General features: G+C 43.0%; 1 protein-coding gene across 11 annotated transcripts in view; it reads right to left on the bottom strand.

The window, feature by feature from the left end:
- Positions 1-16,186, bottom strand: part of arhgap33 (Rho GTPase activating protein 33) — a 121,303-nt gene that overhangs the window by 43,526 nt on the left and 61,591 nt on the right. For all 11 annotated transcript variants that reach the window (XM_060900209.1, XM_060900211.1, XM_060900208.1 and 8 more), the window contains 5 exons: positions 12,617-12,701; positions 4,666-4,752; positions 3,333-3,470; positions 2,203-2,295; positions 30-152 (listed from right to left, as the gene is read on the bottom strand). In XM_060900209.1, the coding sequence (XP_060756192.1) occupies positions 30-152; positions 2,203-2,295; positions 3,333-3,470; positions 4,666-4,752; positions 12,617-12,701 (526 nt within the window). The remainder of the gene's footprint in view (positions 1-29; positions 153-2,202; positions 2,296-3,332; positions 3,471-4,665; positions 4,753-12,616; positions 12,702-16,186) is intronic.

Genomic DNA, 16,186 nt, shown 5'->3' with positions numbered 1-16,186 from the left:
AATCGTGGCTTTTCGACATGCACGTTTACCTCAATGGAAATCTCATCGCTGGCTTGGGCTGTGTAGCGCTTGATGACGTGAGCTGCTGCGATTGCTGGGACGTTTAAAGACGCCTCTTCCTTCAGCAGAAACCGATTGCCGTGATTGTCGATCTGAAAGACACCCATGACACCTTGGACATGATCCGTCTCATTCTCGAATAGACAGTCTATGGCACTTTGCTGCTACGAAAATCAAAAATACACTGAAAGTATAAACGTAGATGACTTTCAACCGACTGCAAAATTACAGCAGGGCGTCAAGAGAACTTGAAGCTAGACGGCCTTTCGAGTTCATAAAATCGGTGAAATTTAGTTCCCTCTGAAATTTGGTCATTGTGATGCATGTTTATTTCTGCAATATTTAAAAAAAAAAAAAAAAGTCCATTCTGCAGCTGGGAAGTTATTTAATTTGAGGAGGTTCCTGAGCAAATAACGTGCATGAAATCGCTCGCTTCGCGCAGTCAAGCAGACAGAAGTCGTCTGTGTGCGCATGTGCAGGTTTACCACCTTCTTCTTTTGGGTTTTACGGCAGCTGGCATCCACAGTGTTGCATTACTGCCATCTACAGGTTTATCTTGACGGTGCACTGACAGTTCCATCATTCTGTTGCTAAACGAACAGCTGATCACACCGAGGTGCTCGCTGACCGCCGATATTTATTAGTTTGGTCTTGCGTTTCCTTTTCTTCGTATATAACATAACGTCTTTTCTTCTCGCTTTCTGTTACTGTAGTCGGTCTTTCATGTTTCATTCGCACACTCACGTCCTCCATTTTTCTCTCCTGTTTCAAATTTGTATCCCACAATGCCATACATGTCAACCTATACGGAATGTCCGTATTTTATACGGATTTGATTCAATAAACGTAGTATACGGGCGTACAAATAAAGTTATACGGATTCTTTAAAAAAACTTCAATATTTATTTAGAGCTATAATCAATTCCCATGATGATAAAAGAGCGCATAACATTTACAAACGTACTGTACACCACAGACAGCCAGTAAAGAGTCTTATGAAATTGCGCGTTATCTTGTGGTAGCGAGACTTAGTTCCACTTCTGATCATGTGCACACCGCATTGCGAGAATCCTGCCAACCGGGAAGTAACATTTTGTTTGAAAAGCGTATTTCCACCTGAGCGACTTTCACTAGCGACTGAAAAGATTCTGAATGGGCACTCCGGCAAGATCAACACAGACACTTGCTGTGACATGCAGCCTAGTGAGGTATTGGTGCGGAGTGCTAAAAAAGCTGTCATGGAGTACAATTCAGAACATTAGAGTGACACTTTGTGTTTTTGTCAAACATTGGAGCTTTGTATTCATTCTGAAGGTTTATTGTTATTAATATTGAATAAAAAGTAACTGGGATATATCATTGTTAATTATCATTCAAATTTTAGGTAAATTATTTTAATTTGCATCTTATAAGGATTTTATAAGGGAAATACAGATTTTGGAGGTTGGTTATACAGGTTTGATTGACCAAAGGTTGACATGTATGCAATGCCTTGCGCAAACAGGGAAAGCCCACCACGCCATGCATGACCTAGTATCTTGAATTGGGCCATGGTGAAGCAGGGGAAAAAAAAAAAAAAAAAAAAAACAGTGGCGAATTTAGGGCCATGTGGCTCCAAATTCATTAATTGTTCTATTTTAAAAAAAAAAAAACACAACCTAATAAAATTGGAAGTCTGCGATTCGAATTCGGTAGCTTACGGTCCACTAAACAAAAATAAATCGGTTGTCGGGGAAAATTCTTTTTATGACCTACAGTCGAAAAATCTGAAAGGCAGTCTATCTTTAAGGTCTTGAGTTAATAAAAAATAAAAAAATAAAAAAAAAATGCAGAAATGCACAGATATCAGAATCTCCACTACCTCTTTATTATACATGGAAACAGAAACACATCTTGTTCTTCCTCAAATCTTTCTAATAAGCAAGAAGCACAACGAGGCCTGCAGTTACAGGATAATAAATCAACAACGTCGTGGTGTGATGTGTTTTACTGTTACTACAGCTTTTTCTCTGACTGTCGCAACAAAGCTGGAGACTCCTTCCATAAAAAAATAAAAATAAAAGTTACATAAGCGGCTCTTTAACGATCTGCAGCGATAACATACTGTTCGTGTTATCGTACAGAGCGGTATACTCGCGTTACCTCCATCCAGGTGAGAACGGGCCCACAGTTCAGCTTACTGTCCACGATCACGGAGAGACGACTCAGGTACTCGGAGAGCATGGGGGCGAAGACCTGAAGAACAGAGAGAGACAAGGAAAAAGACAAATGTGTCGAAGTTTCGAGACCTTACAAAAGGACAATAAACACAAGAGAGTGATCGATAAAATCACAGGAGGTCACATGAACAAATACCTGATTATCGAGTGGGTACAAAAACATTTCAGGAGTCCAAACGTTTGTTTTCCAGCACAAAATTAAATGTTATGGGGGGGGATGCATCCGAGCAGCATATTACATATCTAAGAGAGCACTTTTCAGATCTCATCTCATTATCTGTAGCCGCTTTATCCTGTTCTACAGGGTCGCAGGCAAGCTGGAGCCTATCCCAGCTGACTACGGGCGAAAGGCGGGGTACACCCTGGACAAGTCGCCAGGTCATCACAGGGCTGACACATAGACACAGACAACCATTCACACTCACATTCACACCTACACTCAATTTAGAGTCACCAGTTAACCTAACCTGCATGTCTTTGGACTGTGGGGGAAACCGGAGCACCCGGAGGAAACCCACGCGGACACGGGGAGAACATGCAAACTCCGCACAGAAAGGTCCTCGCCGGCCACGGGGCTCGAACCCGGACCTTCTTGCTGTGAGGCGACAGCGCTAACCACTACACCACCGTGCCGCCCACTTTTCAGATTAAAAAAGGAAAACATAATGAAGGCTGCTTAAGATGCAAGTGTGACAGTCAAAGAGTCCAGAAGAACTGTGGCTGGTTCTGTAAGATGCTCAGTAAAACCTACAGCTCATTTCCTTATCAAACTGCACTCACTGTACCTCAGACGACTATTTTTTTTTTTTTTTATTATTAAAGCAAAGAATCATCTGACACCAAATACTGACTTTGCTTCATTTATTATGGCTTACTGCTTATAGCATTTTTTAAAATATTGAAACATTTCATTTCATTACTTTTAAGCCATTTTTGGTCGACAGGATTTCTTTACACGTGCCTAAGACTTTTGCACACTATTGTGTATAACTGCTAGTGTTAAGAGAAGCAGGATAAAGGGGGAGGAAAGGGTGCCGTCTGTTCGTTTCTCACCTCCACTCGGTCCCCGAGCTCACTAAGCGATGGCAGGGGCAGGAGCTGGGAGTAACGCCGGTCATAGATACACTGGTGCAGGTGAGCGTCCAAGGTGCGAAACTCTTCGTATGTGCGGCGCACTGTCCACATCTTACCCTGTATACAGAGAGGAGGAAAGGGGAGACATGAGGAAAGACAGATGGAAAGTAGGGTTTAAAAAAAAAAAAAAAGGGACTGAGGTAGAAAAAAAAACAAAAACTGAAAAGTTTAGCTAATATTGTTCATTTTTCTATCCACATTCACTGGATATGAGCAATCGCGCGCTCTGATTGGCTACTCTACTATGAGGCCATCAGCTCATATACCGCGAGTAGAGAAAAACAAAAATGGCAGAGCGTGTTGCTGAAGCAACAGAGGATGAAATAAAAACTACTTGAAAACAAAACCCCCAAAAAATACAAAAAGCAAAATATGGAATGAAAGTATTTGATGGAAGAATGTATTTTTCAAGAATTATTATTTTCGCATTTTTCACAAATTGCTCCGGTGTTCTGTAAAAAGTTATCCTACCTCTTGGATTTGTCCTACCAAGCCTACTGCGCATGCGCAGAACACATGATGTCATATCTTGGAATTTGGACCGAGTTTTGTCCTACCGATCAGCTGGGCTGATAGAAAATCGGTGAGAATTTCACGCATTTGCCGATTTTTATGTTTTGTGCGTATTGGTCGAGTCTTTGGCCGAGTCAAATAATTTGTAATGACTTGTTTTGAATAATAAAATGGTCTGTATGAGAACTTGCTAATTCTGTCACGCAGTGGGCACTGTGCAGTCAAAGTTATGACGGGGCATCGTTTCGTTTGTTTATAAATACTGTATTTTATACATTTCTGAATTGCAAATATGCCTACATTACGCATTACAAATGCGTGAAATACTCACCGATTTTCTATCAGCCCAGCTGATCGGTAGGACAAAACTCGGTCCAAATTCCAAGATATGACGTCATGTGTTCTGCGCATGCGCAGTAGGCTTGGTAGGACAAATCCAAGAGGTAGGATAACTTTACAGAACACTAGTCATTTCGCCGGTTTGTTTACATTCTAAGCGTTAATTATTTTGTCGGACGTTTTGTATAAAAGGTTTATTTATCGAATTTGCAAAAAAAATAAAAATGCTCCGTTTCTCAAAATCCAGTAAATGTGGATAGAATAAAACAGTTATTCCACTCAACCTTGTCGTATATGGCTTATAGCCAACTCAGCGCTACGTGCCTCACCGGCCATCAGCTCACGTACGACTCGATTTCGTGGAATAATTTAAATAAACCAGATGTACATCAGGTCTCACCTGGCAGGAGACCTGCACGAGGAAGATGAAGTCTTTGGCACTGGCTGAGCTCCAGCTAGCGTCGCTTTGCTCGCTAGCGAACTGAAGCTGACGGGGAGGACACACACACACACACACACACACACACACACACACACACACACACACACACACACACACACGTGAAAGTCCCCAAATTTTGTTTTTATTCCTGCTCATTTTCAATAATGGAAAAGATTATTGCAAGTCACTCTGAAAATCAAAAGTCAGTTAGAGGAAACGGGAAGATCCCAGCAAACAACATGTACAGCAAGCCGTTTCACATCCTTCTGCCCCTTATCAGCTTCCTCTTAATCATCCGAGCCTGTCAAGGACCCGAAATGCGATTATTTTTATTTCCGTTTTATTACCAAAACACCGTATAATGAACTGGCATGTGTCTGAATTACAGTGCGTCATGATCCTTCATGTCTGCAGCCGTGAAGAATTCCTGGAGCTGAAAGAGCTGAGCAAAAACATCCTCCTGAGCGAGTGGGGAAAATAACTTTAGCATAAACCAGTTAAAAAGCAGAGCGGTGGAATCCCCCGCACTGAAATTCAAGGAGAACGTGATGGTTGTTCTGGCACAGGGAACACAAAGTGAACAAAAGCAGGCCATTGAAAGGTTTCTAACTATCTGCTGTGGCCTGCTGGGTTCGGAGGGGAGGCCAGCGAGTTGGAGAGGATTTGAACGAAACAGTCGTTTAAAGAGAGAAGACGAGACAATGGGAGAAGAACGAGAAGAGACAAGACGAGAAATTAAGGGACGAGAGGAGTAAAAGGTGAAAAAAGAGACAAGAACAGAAGAAACGACAGGAAAAGAAATACGGCGAGAAATAAGGAATCGAGATAAGACGACGAGAAGTGACAAAACAAGAAAGGAAACAGGACGAAAAGGAAAGAAGAGAGATGAGAAGAAGTGAGAAGATGAGACATGGAGAAAAGAAAGCTGAGAAACAAGGCAAGACTAGATAAGAAGAGAAAAGAAGGTGGCCAGACAAGACGAGACAAGAAAAGATGAGAAGAAACAAAATGTGACGAGAGGAAAAAAAAAAAAAAAAAAAGTGCGTCAGGCACAAAAGTACACCAACCCTGGAGATGTTCCTCCTCTACACTGCAGTGCAGTCCTCACTCACTGCACATCAAGCCTCAAGCCCTGACATATCTTGACACACGCAAAATAATAGAGGCGATACGAGGCTTGCAAATCCCATGCAAAAGCTTAGCATCAGACACTTTAAAAGTGCATATCCTGGACCAATTTCGTGGTTTTTTTTTTTATCTCAAAGTATGTCCCTTTACACACTCATCCAGAAGGGTAATTTTGCACAAGGCCATCTGTCTACAGCAGAAAGAAAATAAAATAACAAAACGCGTCTGGAAAAAATCCCAAAGGAGTCTGGAGCCAGATTCGTGACGTCATGTGCGGAAGCGCCAGCAGGCTGCGAGATCCTGCTGCGAGATCATTCAGTGCACAGCCTGTGTAGACCAAGTTTAGCAGCTAGCGATTTTGCTCATCTATCTATTGTTACATAAATCATCTCATCTCATTATGTGTAGCCGCTTTATCCTGTTCTACAGGGTCGCAGGCAAGCTGGAGCCTATCCCAGCTGACTACGGGCGAAAGGCGGGGTACACCCTGGACAAGTCGCCAGGTCATCACAGGGCTGACACATATGGCCCTTTTCCACTACCCTTTTTCAGCTCGCTTCAGCCCGACACAGCTCGCGTTTCGACTACCTCAGAACAGCACGACTCAGCTCGCTTCAGCCCTGCTTAGCACCCAAAACTCGCACGGTTTTGGAGTGGGGCTGAAGCAAGCCAAACCGAGCTGAGTGAGGCTGGGGGCGTGAGCAGACACTCCCCTGTGCACTGATTGGTGAGGAGGAGTGTCCTCACATGCCCACACACACCCTGCGAGCACGCTGGGATCTGTAAACACCGTAAACCCGGAAGAAGAAGAATTACGAGAATTTCTGAAGCCTTATGCGCCTCGCCTCATCTATACGCTCTTGCCAGTATCTGTTGGCGTTGTCGGTGACAACAAGCCACAGCACCAAGACCAGCAACACTAACGACTCCATGTCCTCCATGTTTATTGTTTACTATCCGGGTCGTGAGACTACCGCTTAAAAGATCACTGATGTCACTGTTTGCGCCGCCTAACGACATCACGTGACGTCCACCCACTTTCGCTAACTCCACCCAATGTGTCCACCCACTTCCAGCCAGCACAGTTCAGCGCGGCTGTAGTCGAAATGCAACTCCAACAGCCCCGCTCAGCACGGCACGGCTCAGCCCAGCTCAGCCCAGCTCAGCCGCTTTGGTAGTGGAAAAGCGGCAATAGACACAGACAACCATTCACACTCACATTCACACCTACGGTCAATTTAGAGTCACCAGTTAACCTAACCTGCATGTCTTTGGACTGTGGGGGAAACCGGAGCACCCGGAGGAAACCCACGCGGACACGGGGAGAACATGCAAACTCCACACAGCAAGGCCCTCGCCGGCCACGGGGCTCGAACCCGGACCTTCTTGTTGTGAGGCGACAGCGCTAACCACTACACCACTGTGCCGCCCTACAGAAATCATATTTCTTCTAATTACGATTATGTATTTATACATTTCTTCCTTTAGAAGAGTCCTGGCTACTGTAGGAGAAAGATTTCATAAGCTACACACATGGAATCGGCTAAGCAGGGTTGTATATACATTTAATGTGTTTGACAGCTCCCAAGATCTCAAGCCTTGACACACACATCCCTTGATACACGTGAAGCAAGTGTATTATCGCCCAGCGCTTTCATGTTGTTTACTTTTGTGTGTCAATAAATAACATTATCCGTGTACCACACAAACACAGGAACTCCTAATTTAGAGTATAGTCTCTTATTTCTTACCCTGGCAACAGTCAACTTGTGAATTGCCGATTTTCTTGGTCTTTTTCACGGCTCTGCTTTGGTCCTCGGCTTCGAGGGCCTCAGTGGATGCGGCACTTCGCCTTCTGTCAGGGGAGACGAACACGGCTGGCTCCTTTGGTGACGCTGACACAGATGGAGACGGTGTTGCTTTGGGCATTCTGACAGATGGAACTGCGTCTTTTTTCAGATCAAGTTGCTTCTTGAAGCCCATTTCCCACTGCAAATAGTTCTCAAAGTCGTCGGGCCCAGCATATGATGCTGTGGTCTGTTGCATGTTGCCAGTATTTCCGGGTGCCTCGCACAAAGCGCTCCCATTTCTCTCTCATTGTCCGGTCTTTTGGGAAACGATGAGTACTAATCCCATCAAGATTGGTGTTGCTACACCCTCCTACGATACATCTGTTAACCATTTTAATAATTACGTGATAACGTTGAAGAAATTTGCAGAAAACCACCAGGTCGTTTTCTCATAAACAAACCAGCACTGACGTAGGATTCAGAAGGAGGCGTCCCGCACGTGACGTCACGAAAATCAATGTTTCCCGGGAAATCCAAATGCCACGTTTTTTCAGAGGCGGACCAATTCGCCTCAAATGGCTTGATTTCAACTGAATTTTTCTGGTATTGCGCAAGGTCAAAAAAATTGCAGAGAATGCAGAATGTTACAGATATTTGACCAAAGTTTAATATAAAATCGGAGAATTACATTGATCTTGCTCCTGAATTTACCCGTGATATGCACTTTAAGGAATGTAGTGAATGCACGTTTAGGGATCTTAAACATAAAGAATAATCATCAGGATAACACGAGCTCCTAAAAACGCCATTTTTCAGTGATGTTCAATGTCCTATTAAAGAGACATACAGCAAAAAAAAAAAAGATGTCAGACAACAATCATTCCAGAAAGCAATCCCAGCTACACGACACAGTCGCACCGAGTTACGCAAGAGGTTCGGCTCGGATGGTTCCTGATCTCGAGCGGGACAGCTAGGGGTCGAAAGCTACAGTACCAGTCAAAAGTTTGAACACGCTTTCGAATTCAATGTTTTTTCTTTAACTTTATCCTTTAGCATAAATGGCGGTGTCCGAAATCACTCACTCGTTCACTACTCCCTATATACATGTAGGGAATTACTATATAGAGGACTATATAGTAAACTCATTGGTAAAACAACAACAAAAAAAAAATGCTTTCGGACACTACTCCGCCACGCTGCTATTTAAAAAAAAATTTTCTTTTTAAAAGATTTTTTGGGGGGGGGCTTTTTTCACTTTTATTGGATAGGACAGTGTAGAAACAGGAAATGAGTGGGAGAGAGAGACGGGGAGGGATCGGGAAATGACCTCGGGTCGGAATCGAACCCGGGTCCCCGGATTTATGGTGTGGCACCTTATCCACCTGAGCCACCACACCCCCAGCCATGCTGTTATTTACGTCATTACTGTCGCACAATTAAAACGTGCCAGATCAGTCGGCTGGTGGGTTTTCAAAATCATAAATCCATATTATACTGAGCGTATTTCCCACATTAATAAATACAAAGGACTTTGTGTCTGCTGCATCTTTCAGTTCTTTGAAATCAAGGCTGAATCCTTTCTTCTTTGCCGCTGCCTTTTATTAAATCAAATTTGAGGCTTTTGATTAATTCCTCACTCTGCACTGTCACTTTTATTCTTCTATTTTATGTCTTAATCTATTTTAGCTTTTTTCTCTTCTGTTACTATTTTTAATTGTACTTGAACGTCTGTTTATAATGCGTTTCTTCCTCTGTCCATTCACCCCAACACACTTTTTTCCTTTCGGCATGACTGCAATGCATGATGGGATATACTGCTTGGTTAATGACCATTGGTTGTACACTACTTTTCACGGTGCATTGTGGGATACTGAGTCCACTATATAGCGAGTAGTGATTTCGGACACAGGATGTGTGTTTTGACCCCTTCAACGCCCTTGGACGAGTCACGTACGTCATGAAATTTTTTACCGCTGTGCCTTATGACGGAAGAACGTTTTAGGCATTGACTGTAATTCATATGTGCCATGTAAGGTACATAAAAGGAGGTGTTTATGACGAGTAGCGTACGTCCTAAGGCACAGCGGTCAAAGGTTTCACGACGTACGTCCAAGTGACTCGTCCAAGGGCACTGAAGGGGTTAAACTAATGATGGAGGTCATTTCTCTTTACTGAGTTGAGCAGTTCTTGATGTAACATGGATTAAAAAAAAAAAATCTAATGGAGTAACGAATGAGGAGGTGTGTCCAAACATTTGACTGGTAGCGTACACTCTGATCACGTCTCGATTCGAAATCACGACTCCGACTGGATGCGACCCTCAGAATCGGTTGGTTGCATCCGACGTCACGTCCGCCTCATTAGATATACAAGACATGAAGCGATGGTCAGCTCAGCTTGCTGTTCACAAAGCGTTACTACCGCTGTTTGATCGTGGTTGCCGTATGGAGCACTTGCATGTGACGTCACAGCCGATCCAGATTGTGACAGACGCCATCTTGTCGGTCAAACGCCATATTCTGCCTTCTACTTCTGGTTCTACTTCTGCTTTTACTTCTACCTTTTCTTCTGGAAAACCCTACTATATACAATTCTACTACAACGGCTGCGGCTACAAGCTCTCCCTACCTGTGCACGGTTTTTATGCTTTTTGTGTGTATTTTTGCGTGTTGTTCGACTTCAATATCCACTACAACCGTATGGACTTACTGGACATTGGTTTCCAGCAGTAAATGATGGTTTGTAGCGATTTCCATCGCATGCACAACATTCCGGACGAGGAAAAAAAAAAAAAACATTCCGGACGAGATACCGAGACCAGCGGGGTCTCCGTGGATTGTTATCGGAAGCAAAGCGAAGGAGGCGGTGCCGGGAGCGGAAGCAAAAGCGAGGCTGCAGAGCCGGCCTGTTGACTAAGCTCAGAAAACAGCCACTCAAATCTCCACTGCCAAGCCTCTACCTCTCCAACGCCAGATCCATGTAAACAAGACAGACGATTTGGAATTACCTTATTCTATAATCGGCTGGTCAGTGCTATACTCAATACTTAAGTGACTTACCCATCCAATGAGGATTCTTGTTTACAAGATGCCACATCTGAGTCGCTGACAAATCCTGAATTTCTGTAAAGATAACTGTCCAGAGATTTATAGGCACGCAGTGCTTCACCACTGAACAGCGAGGGAAAGTTAATGAGGTAATTATACACGTCCGGGTATTCCGCTGGCAGTTCAAAATCCGGTCGTGAAAACTCCGTCCGGTAAGCCATAAGGGTCACAAATCTGTAGATCGCTTATTTTAGACATATATCTAGTTCTGTTCATTAGAAAAATGAGCCGTGTAGTCCGTCGGTTGAAATTGATCCATTCTGTACACGAGTGCAGCAGTATTCAGCGGTGTTTTTGACCGACAAGATGGCGGTTGTGTACTTTCCGGTCACGTGACTGCAAGATCTCTATTGCAAACCTAACACGCATGTTTTCACTTTATCATCAGTATGTCCTAGCAATCTTTACAAGGACGATGATGTAGATTGGGCTCCTACACTGAACTAGAGAGAGAAGATAATCGAGACGATCCATGGAAACGCAAAAGCAGAGCTCACGAGTTAAGAGCACGAAAGCGCTTCCCCGGCCACGCAGTTTCAGCGAGGTGCGAGAACTTCTCCGTCCTGTTTCGCCAATCCGCAGGTCTTTAATGGGGTTTCTATGGATCTTTGTGAATGATTTACCTGGAGAGAAGAGCAGGGAGGATTCAGAATCGACCGGCTGTGGTTTGTTTACATCCGATAGTAAAACTTGTAGCGTCCTAGCAAACATCACAAAGACGCGTACAAAAAGCCCAGAAACTCCAACTTACCCGGGAAAAAAAATGATACAGGATTTATCTTGTAGTGTCCTGATCCTCAGATATTTATTTAACCCAGCCACATATTTAAAAAAAAAATTATCGTGCTCCTCCAGGTTTTTGTCTGTTTGTCCGCGAGTTTGAGATGTCCGGGAACTCAACGGATGGATAATTTTCCAACTCCTAGGAAAAATCCTTCTTTGATAACGTTTAAGGATCCATCCCATTGCAAAAAGTAACTCTGACGGTATCTTGACCGTGCATCGGCCTTGAAACTGCAAAAATAGTTGGAGATTGTTTCACTAGCTCTTTATATAACAGCAGCCAAATTGCTTTGTCTGACCACCACTTCATTCACCAGAAGTAAAGTCGCAAGCAAATGTCGCATGACTGAATACAACCTATATTTTGAACAAGATTTGAAGTGAAGAAAAATACTGACTGGCAAGACTCGTGTTTTATTTCTGAATCTTTTTTTTTTCCTGTATAAAATTTTCGATGAACAATGTTTAATATAGCCCCCCCCCAAAAAACGTTCACCAGTTCATAAAGACAAACAATGTATACATTCTCCCAAAATTGTGAGTGAATAAACTGTGATTTGAGGAAACCGAATGATCTCCACAGCAAAAACGGAGCTCGAAAGCTCTTTAATGCATGGATCATCATCAGGTCAGTAAAGTCGCCATCAGTGAACTTGCTGATGTTCAGAAGACGAAACCAAAAAATTAGCTTACTCACCCAAACCCGCGTCCTAAAAAAGGCATGCTGCGTGATAGGCGCTCATGTGAGAACAGTGGTGAGATCACCAGCAGGGTGTGTGAGGGAACTGTCTGCTCGCAGGACAACTAAGAGTAGCTGAGTGTGTCTTTACGTGAGTTTGAATATACACGAGGTGAAAAACTCGACATACGTTGATCAGAGGATTCCATCGAGCATCAGTCTAGCTCACCGGCAGCTTCAGTGCCAGACGGCTGCGTCTGTAGGAATTACTACCAAGTAGCAGAGCGAGCTGAGCTGCAGCCCACAAACCCCATCACACAGACCACTCAGTGCAAAAGAGATCCATTGGGGGATGGGAACTGACACACTGACATGCCATAGATATCCAATCATCACTCATAACTAAGGGTATTAAAGCTTACCTCAATGGAACCAAAGTCGACGTTGTCATAGTGAAAGTGGGCACAGTCCGTGAGCTTTGGGAAGTGGCCTTTGCCGACAGACAGCCTGAGATCGAAACCAGAGAACAAGTCGTCAGTTTAAAAAAAAAAAAAAAAAAACCGACACGGTCCTGTAGGGACTGCTTTGAATGTCACAGTATATTTTTATAGACAGAATCCAACTATATTCAACAGTTATTCCACGAAATCGAGTCGTACATGAACTGACAGCCGACGAGGCGCGTAGCACCGAGTCGGCTATAAACAATATACGACCAGATTGAGTGGAATAATTGTTTTATTCCATCCATATTCACTGGATTTTGAGAAACAGACCTTTTTTATTTTTTTGCAAATTTGATAAAAACTTTATACAAAACGTCCGACAAAATCATTTCCGATTAGAATGTAAACAAACCGGCGAAATGACAGAAGCAATTTGTGAAAAAATGTGACAATTCTTGAAAAATAAAAGATACATTCTTACCATCAAATACTTTTATTCCATATTTTGTTACTTTTTTTTTGGGGGGGGGGGGGGGGGGGTCGTCATCTTTTTTAGGGTTTTTTTTTTGGCGAAAACCTATTTTCTTTTAAATGCTTGATCACAATTTTTGGGGTTTTGGAGTTGTTTTTATTTCATCCTTGGTTGGTTCAGCACCATGCACCACCATTTTGTTTTTCCTCTACTCACGGTATATGAGCTGATATCCTAGTACTAGAGCAGCCAATCGGAGCGTGTGATTGCTCATATCCAGTGAGCGTGGATAGAATAAAAATATTTAGCTTGTGACTTAAATGTGCACCATCATAATTTGGCTGTTTGGGTTACAGGAAGTCGAAAACAATATTCCCAAACCTTCCACCAACAGATCACGTTCGATCCAAGCTGATGACTTTTTTTTTTTCTGTAGTTTGGTTTAAACCGCAGTCAGTAAAACTGACCAAGCCAATAACTATAAGAAGTCAACTATAAGAAACCTGCCTGTGTCGACTGTATCTATGCTTTACAGACCCCACTTTTGCCCCTTTTCCACCAAAGCAGTCCCAGGGCTGGTTTGGGGCCAGTGCTTAGTTTGGAACCGGGTTTTCTGTTTCCACTGACAAAGAACTGGCTCTGGGGCCAGAAAAAACGGTTCCAGGCTAGCACCAACTCTCTGCTGGGCCAGAGGAAAGAACCGCTTACGTCAGCAGGGGGGCGGAGTTGTTAAGACCAACAACAATAAGACCGCGAAAGATCGCCATTTTTAAGCGACGAGAAGCAACAGCTGTACAAACGCGAAGTCATCCATTATTATTATTATTATTATTATTATTGTTGTTGTTGCTGCTGCTTCTTCCGTGTTGTTTTTGCTTCGATATTCGTGCCAAGGTTTATGCAAACGTAGCGACGTAACTGACGTATACAGCGACGTAATGACGTATACAACGACATAACTGACGTATACAGCGACGTAATGACATGGCTTCCCTTAGCACCGCAAGCAATGGAAAAGCAAACTGGTTCTCAGCTGGCTCGCAAGTTGAACGAGTTGTGAACCAGCACCAGCACTGGCCCCGAACCAGCCCTGGAACTGATTTGGTGGAAAAGAGGCATTTGTGAACTAATGCTCTAGAACACGTGATTTTTTTTTTTTTCAACCTAAATACATAGCATACGGAAAATATTCCATCAAACCAGAAGCTAGAAATCACCGTCGGATACCATTATTCATTTTAATGATGTTATAATACAAACTCTGAAAGGTCCTTCAAGGAGATGAGAGACATAACCACATCAAGAGCTTAAAATATCTGATTTTTAGGAACGCAAGCCCTCTTGAAAATCCCAAACAAAATATCTAGCTCCTTAAGATTTTTAAGCCTCTCAAAACCCATTTCCTGGTTGAGCAATCCATAAACACTTCCTACTCCGCTAGACAGCTAGTTTACATTTCCTTACAATCTTAAGGGTCCGTGATTTTAGAAATGTACCTTTCTTTTCAGTTCCAGTGGTGAAAATCCCAACCTACTATTATGAAAGTTACTTACCGTATATGATTATAGCATATATACAGTACCAGTCAAAAGGTAGGGTACACCCCTACCAATTCAGAGGTTTTTCTGGAATTCATATCTGGAATTATGTGCTGAACAAAAATACAAAATGTATTTCATATTTTAGATTCTTCAAAAGTACCCCATGTTTACCTTGATGACACTTTGGACACTATTGGCATCATCTCAACTAGCTTCATGAGGGAGTCACCTGGAATACTTTTCAATTAACAGCGGTGCCTCGTCCAAAGTTAATTAGTGCAATTTCTTGCCTTTTTAATGCGTTTGAGATCAAACGGTAAATAGCACATAATTAACACACAGTAACTATCCCTATTACTACAACCCCGATTCCAAAAAAGTTGGGACAAAGTACAAATTGTAAATAAAAACGGAATGCAATAATTTACAAATCTCAAAAACTGATATTGTATTCATAATAGAACATAGACAACATATCAAATGTCGAAAGTGAGACATTTTGAAATTTCATGACAAACATTGGCTCATTTGAAATTTCATGACAGCAACACATCTCAAAAAAGTTGGGACAGGGGCAATAAGAGGCTGGAAAAGTTAAAGGTACAAAAAAGGAACAGCTGGAGGACCAAATTGCAACTCATTAGGTCAATTGGCAATAGGTCATTAACATGACTGGGTATAAAAAGAGCATCTTGGAGTGGCAGCGGCTCTCAGAAGTAAAGATGGGAAGGGGATCACCAATCCCCCTAATTCTGCGCCGACAAATAGTGGAGCAATATCAGAAAGGAGTTTGACAGTGTAAAATTGCAAAGAGTTTGAACATATCATCATCTACAGTGCATAATATCATCAAAAGATTCAGAGAATCTGGAAGAATCTCTGTGCGTAAGGGTCAAGGCCGGAAAACCATACTGGGTGCCCGTGATCTTCGGGCCCTTAGACGGCGCTGCATCACATACAGGCATGCTTCTGTATTGGAAATCACAAAATGGGCTCAGGAATATTTCCAGAGAACATTATCTGTGAACACAATTCACCGTGCCATCCGCCGTTGCCAGCTAAAACTCTATAGTTCAAAGAAGAAGCCGTATCTAAACATGATCCAGAAGCGCAGACGTCTTCTCTGGGCCAAGGCTCATTTAAAATGGACTGTGGCAAAGTGGAAAACTGTTCTGTGGTCAGACGAATCAAAATTTGAAGTTCTTTATGGAAATCAGGGACGCCGTGTCATTCGGACTAAAGAGGAGAAGGACGACCCAAGTTGTTATCAGCGCTCAGTTCAGAAGCCTGCATCTCTGATGGTATGGGGTTGCATTAGTGCGTGTGGCATGGGCAGCTTACACATCTGGAAAGACACCATCAATGCTGAAAGGTATATCCAGGTTCTAGAGCAACATATGCTCCCATCCAGACGACGTCTCTTTCAGGGAAGACCTTGCATTTTCCAACATGACAATGCCAAACCACATACTGCATCAATTACAGCATCATGGCTGCGTAGAAGAAGGGTCCGGGTACTGAACTGGCCAGCCT

This window comes from Neoarius graeffei, chromosome 19 (genome assembly GCF_027579695.1).
Source record: "Neoarius graeffei isolate fNeoGra1 chromosome 19, fNeoGra1.pri, whole genome shotgun sequence".
Taxonomy (NCBI): Eukaryota; Metazoa; Chordata; class Actinopteri; order Siluriformes; family Ariidae; genus Neoarius; species Neoarius graeffei.
Note: the sequence above shows the minus strand (reverse complement) of the source record. Positions and strands in the feature narration are given on the sequence as shown.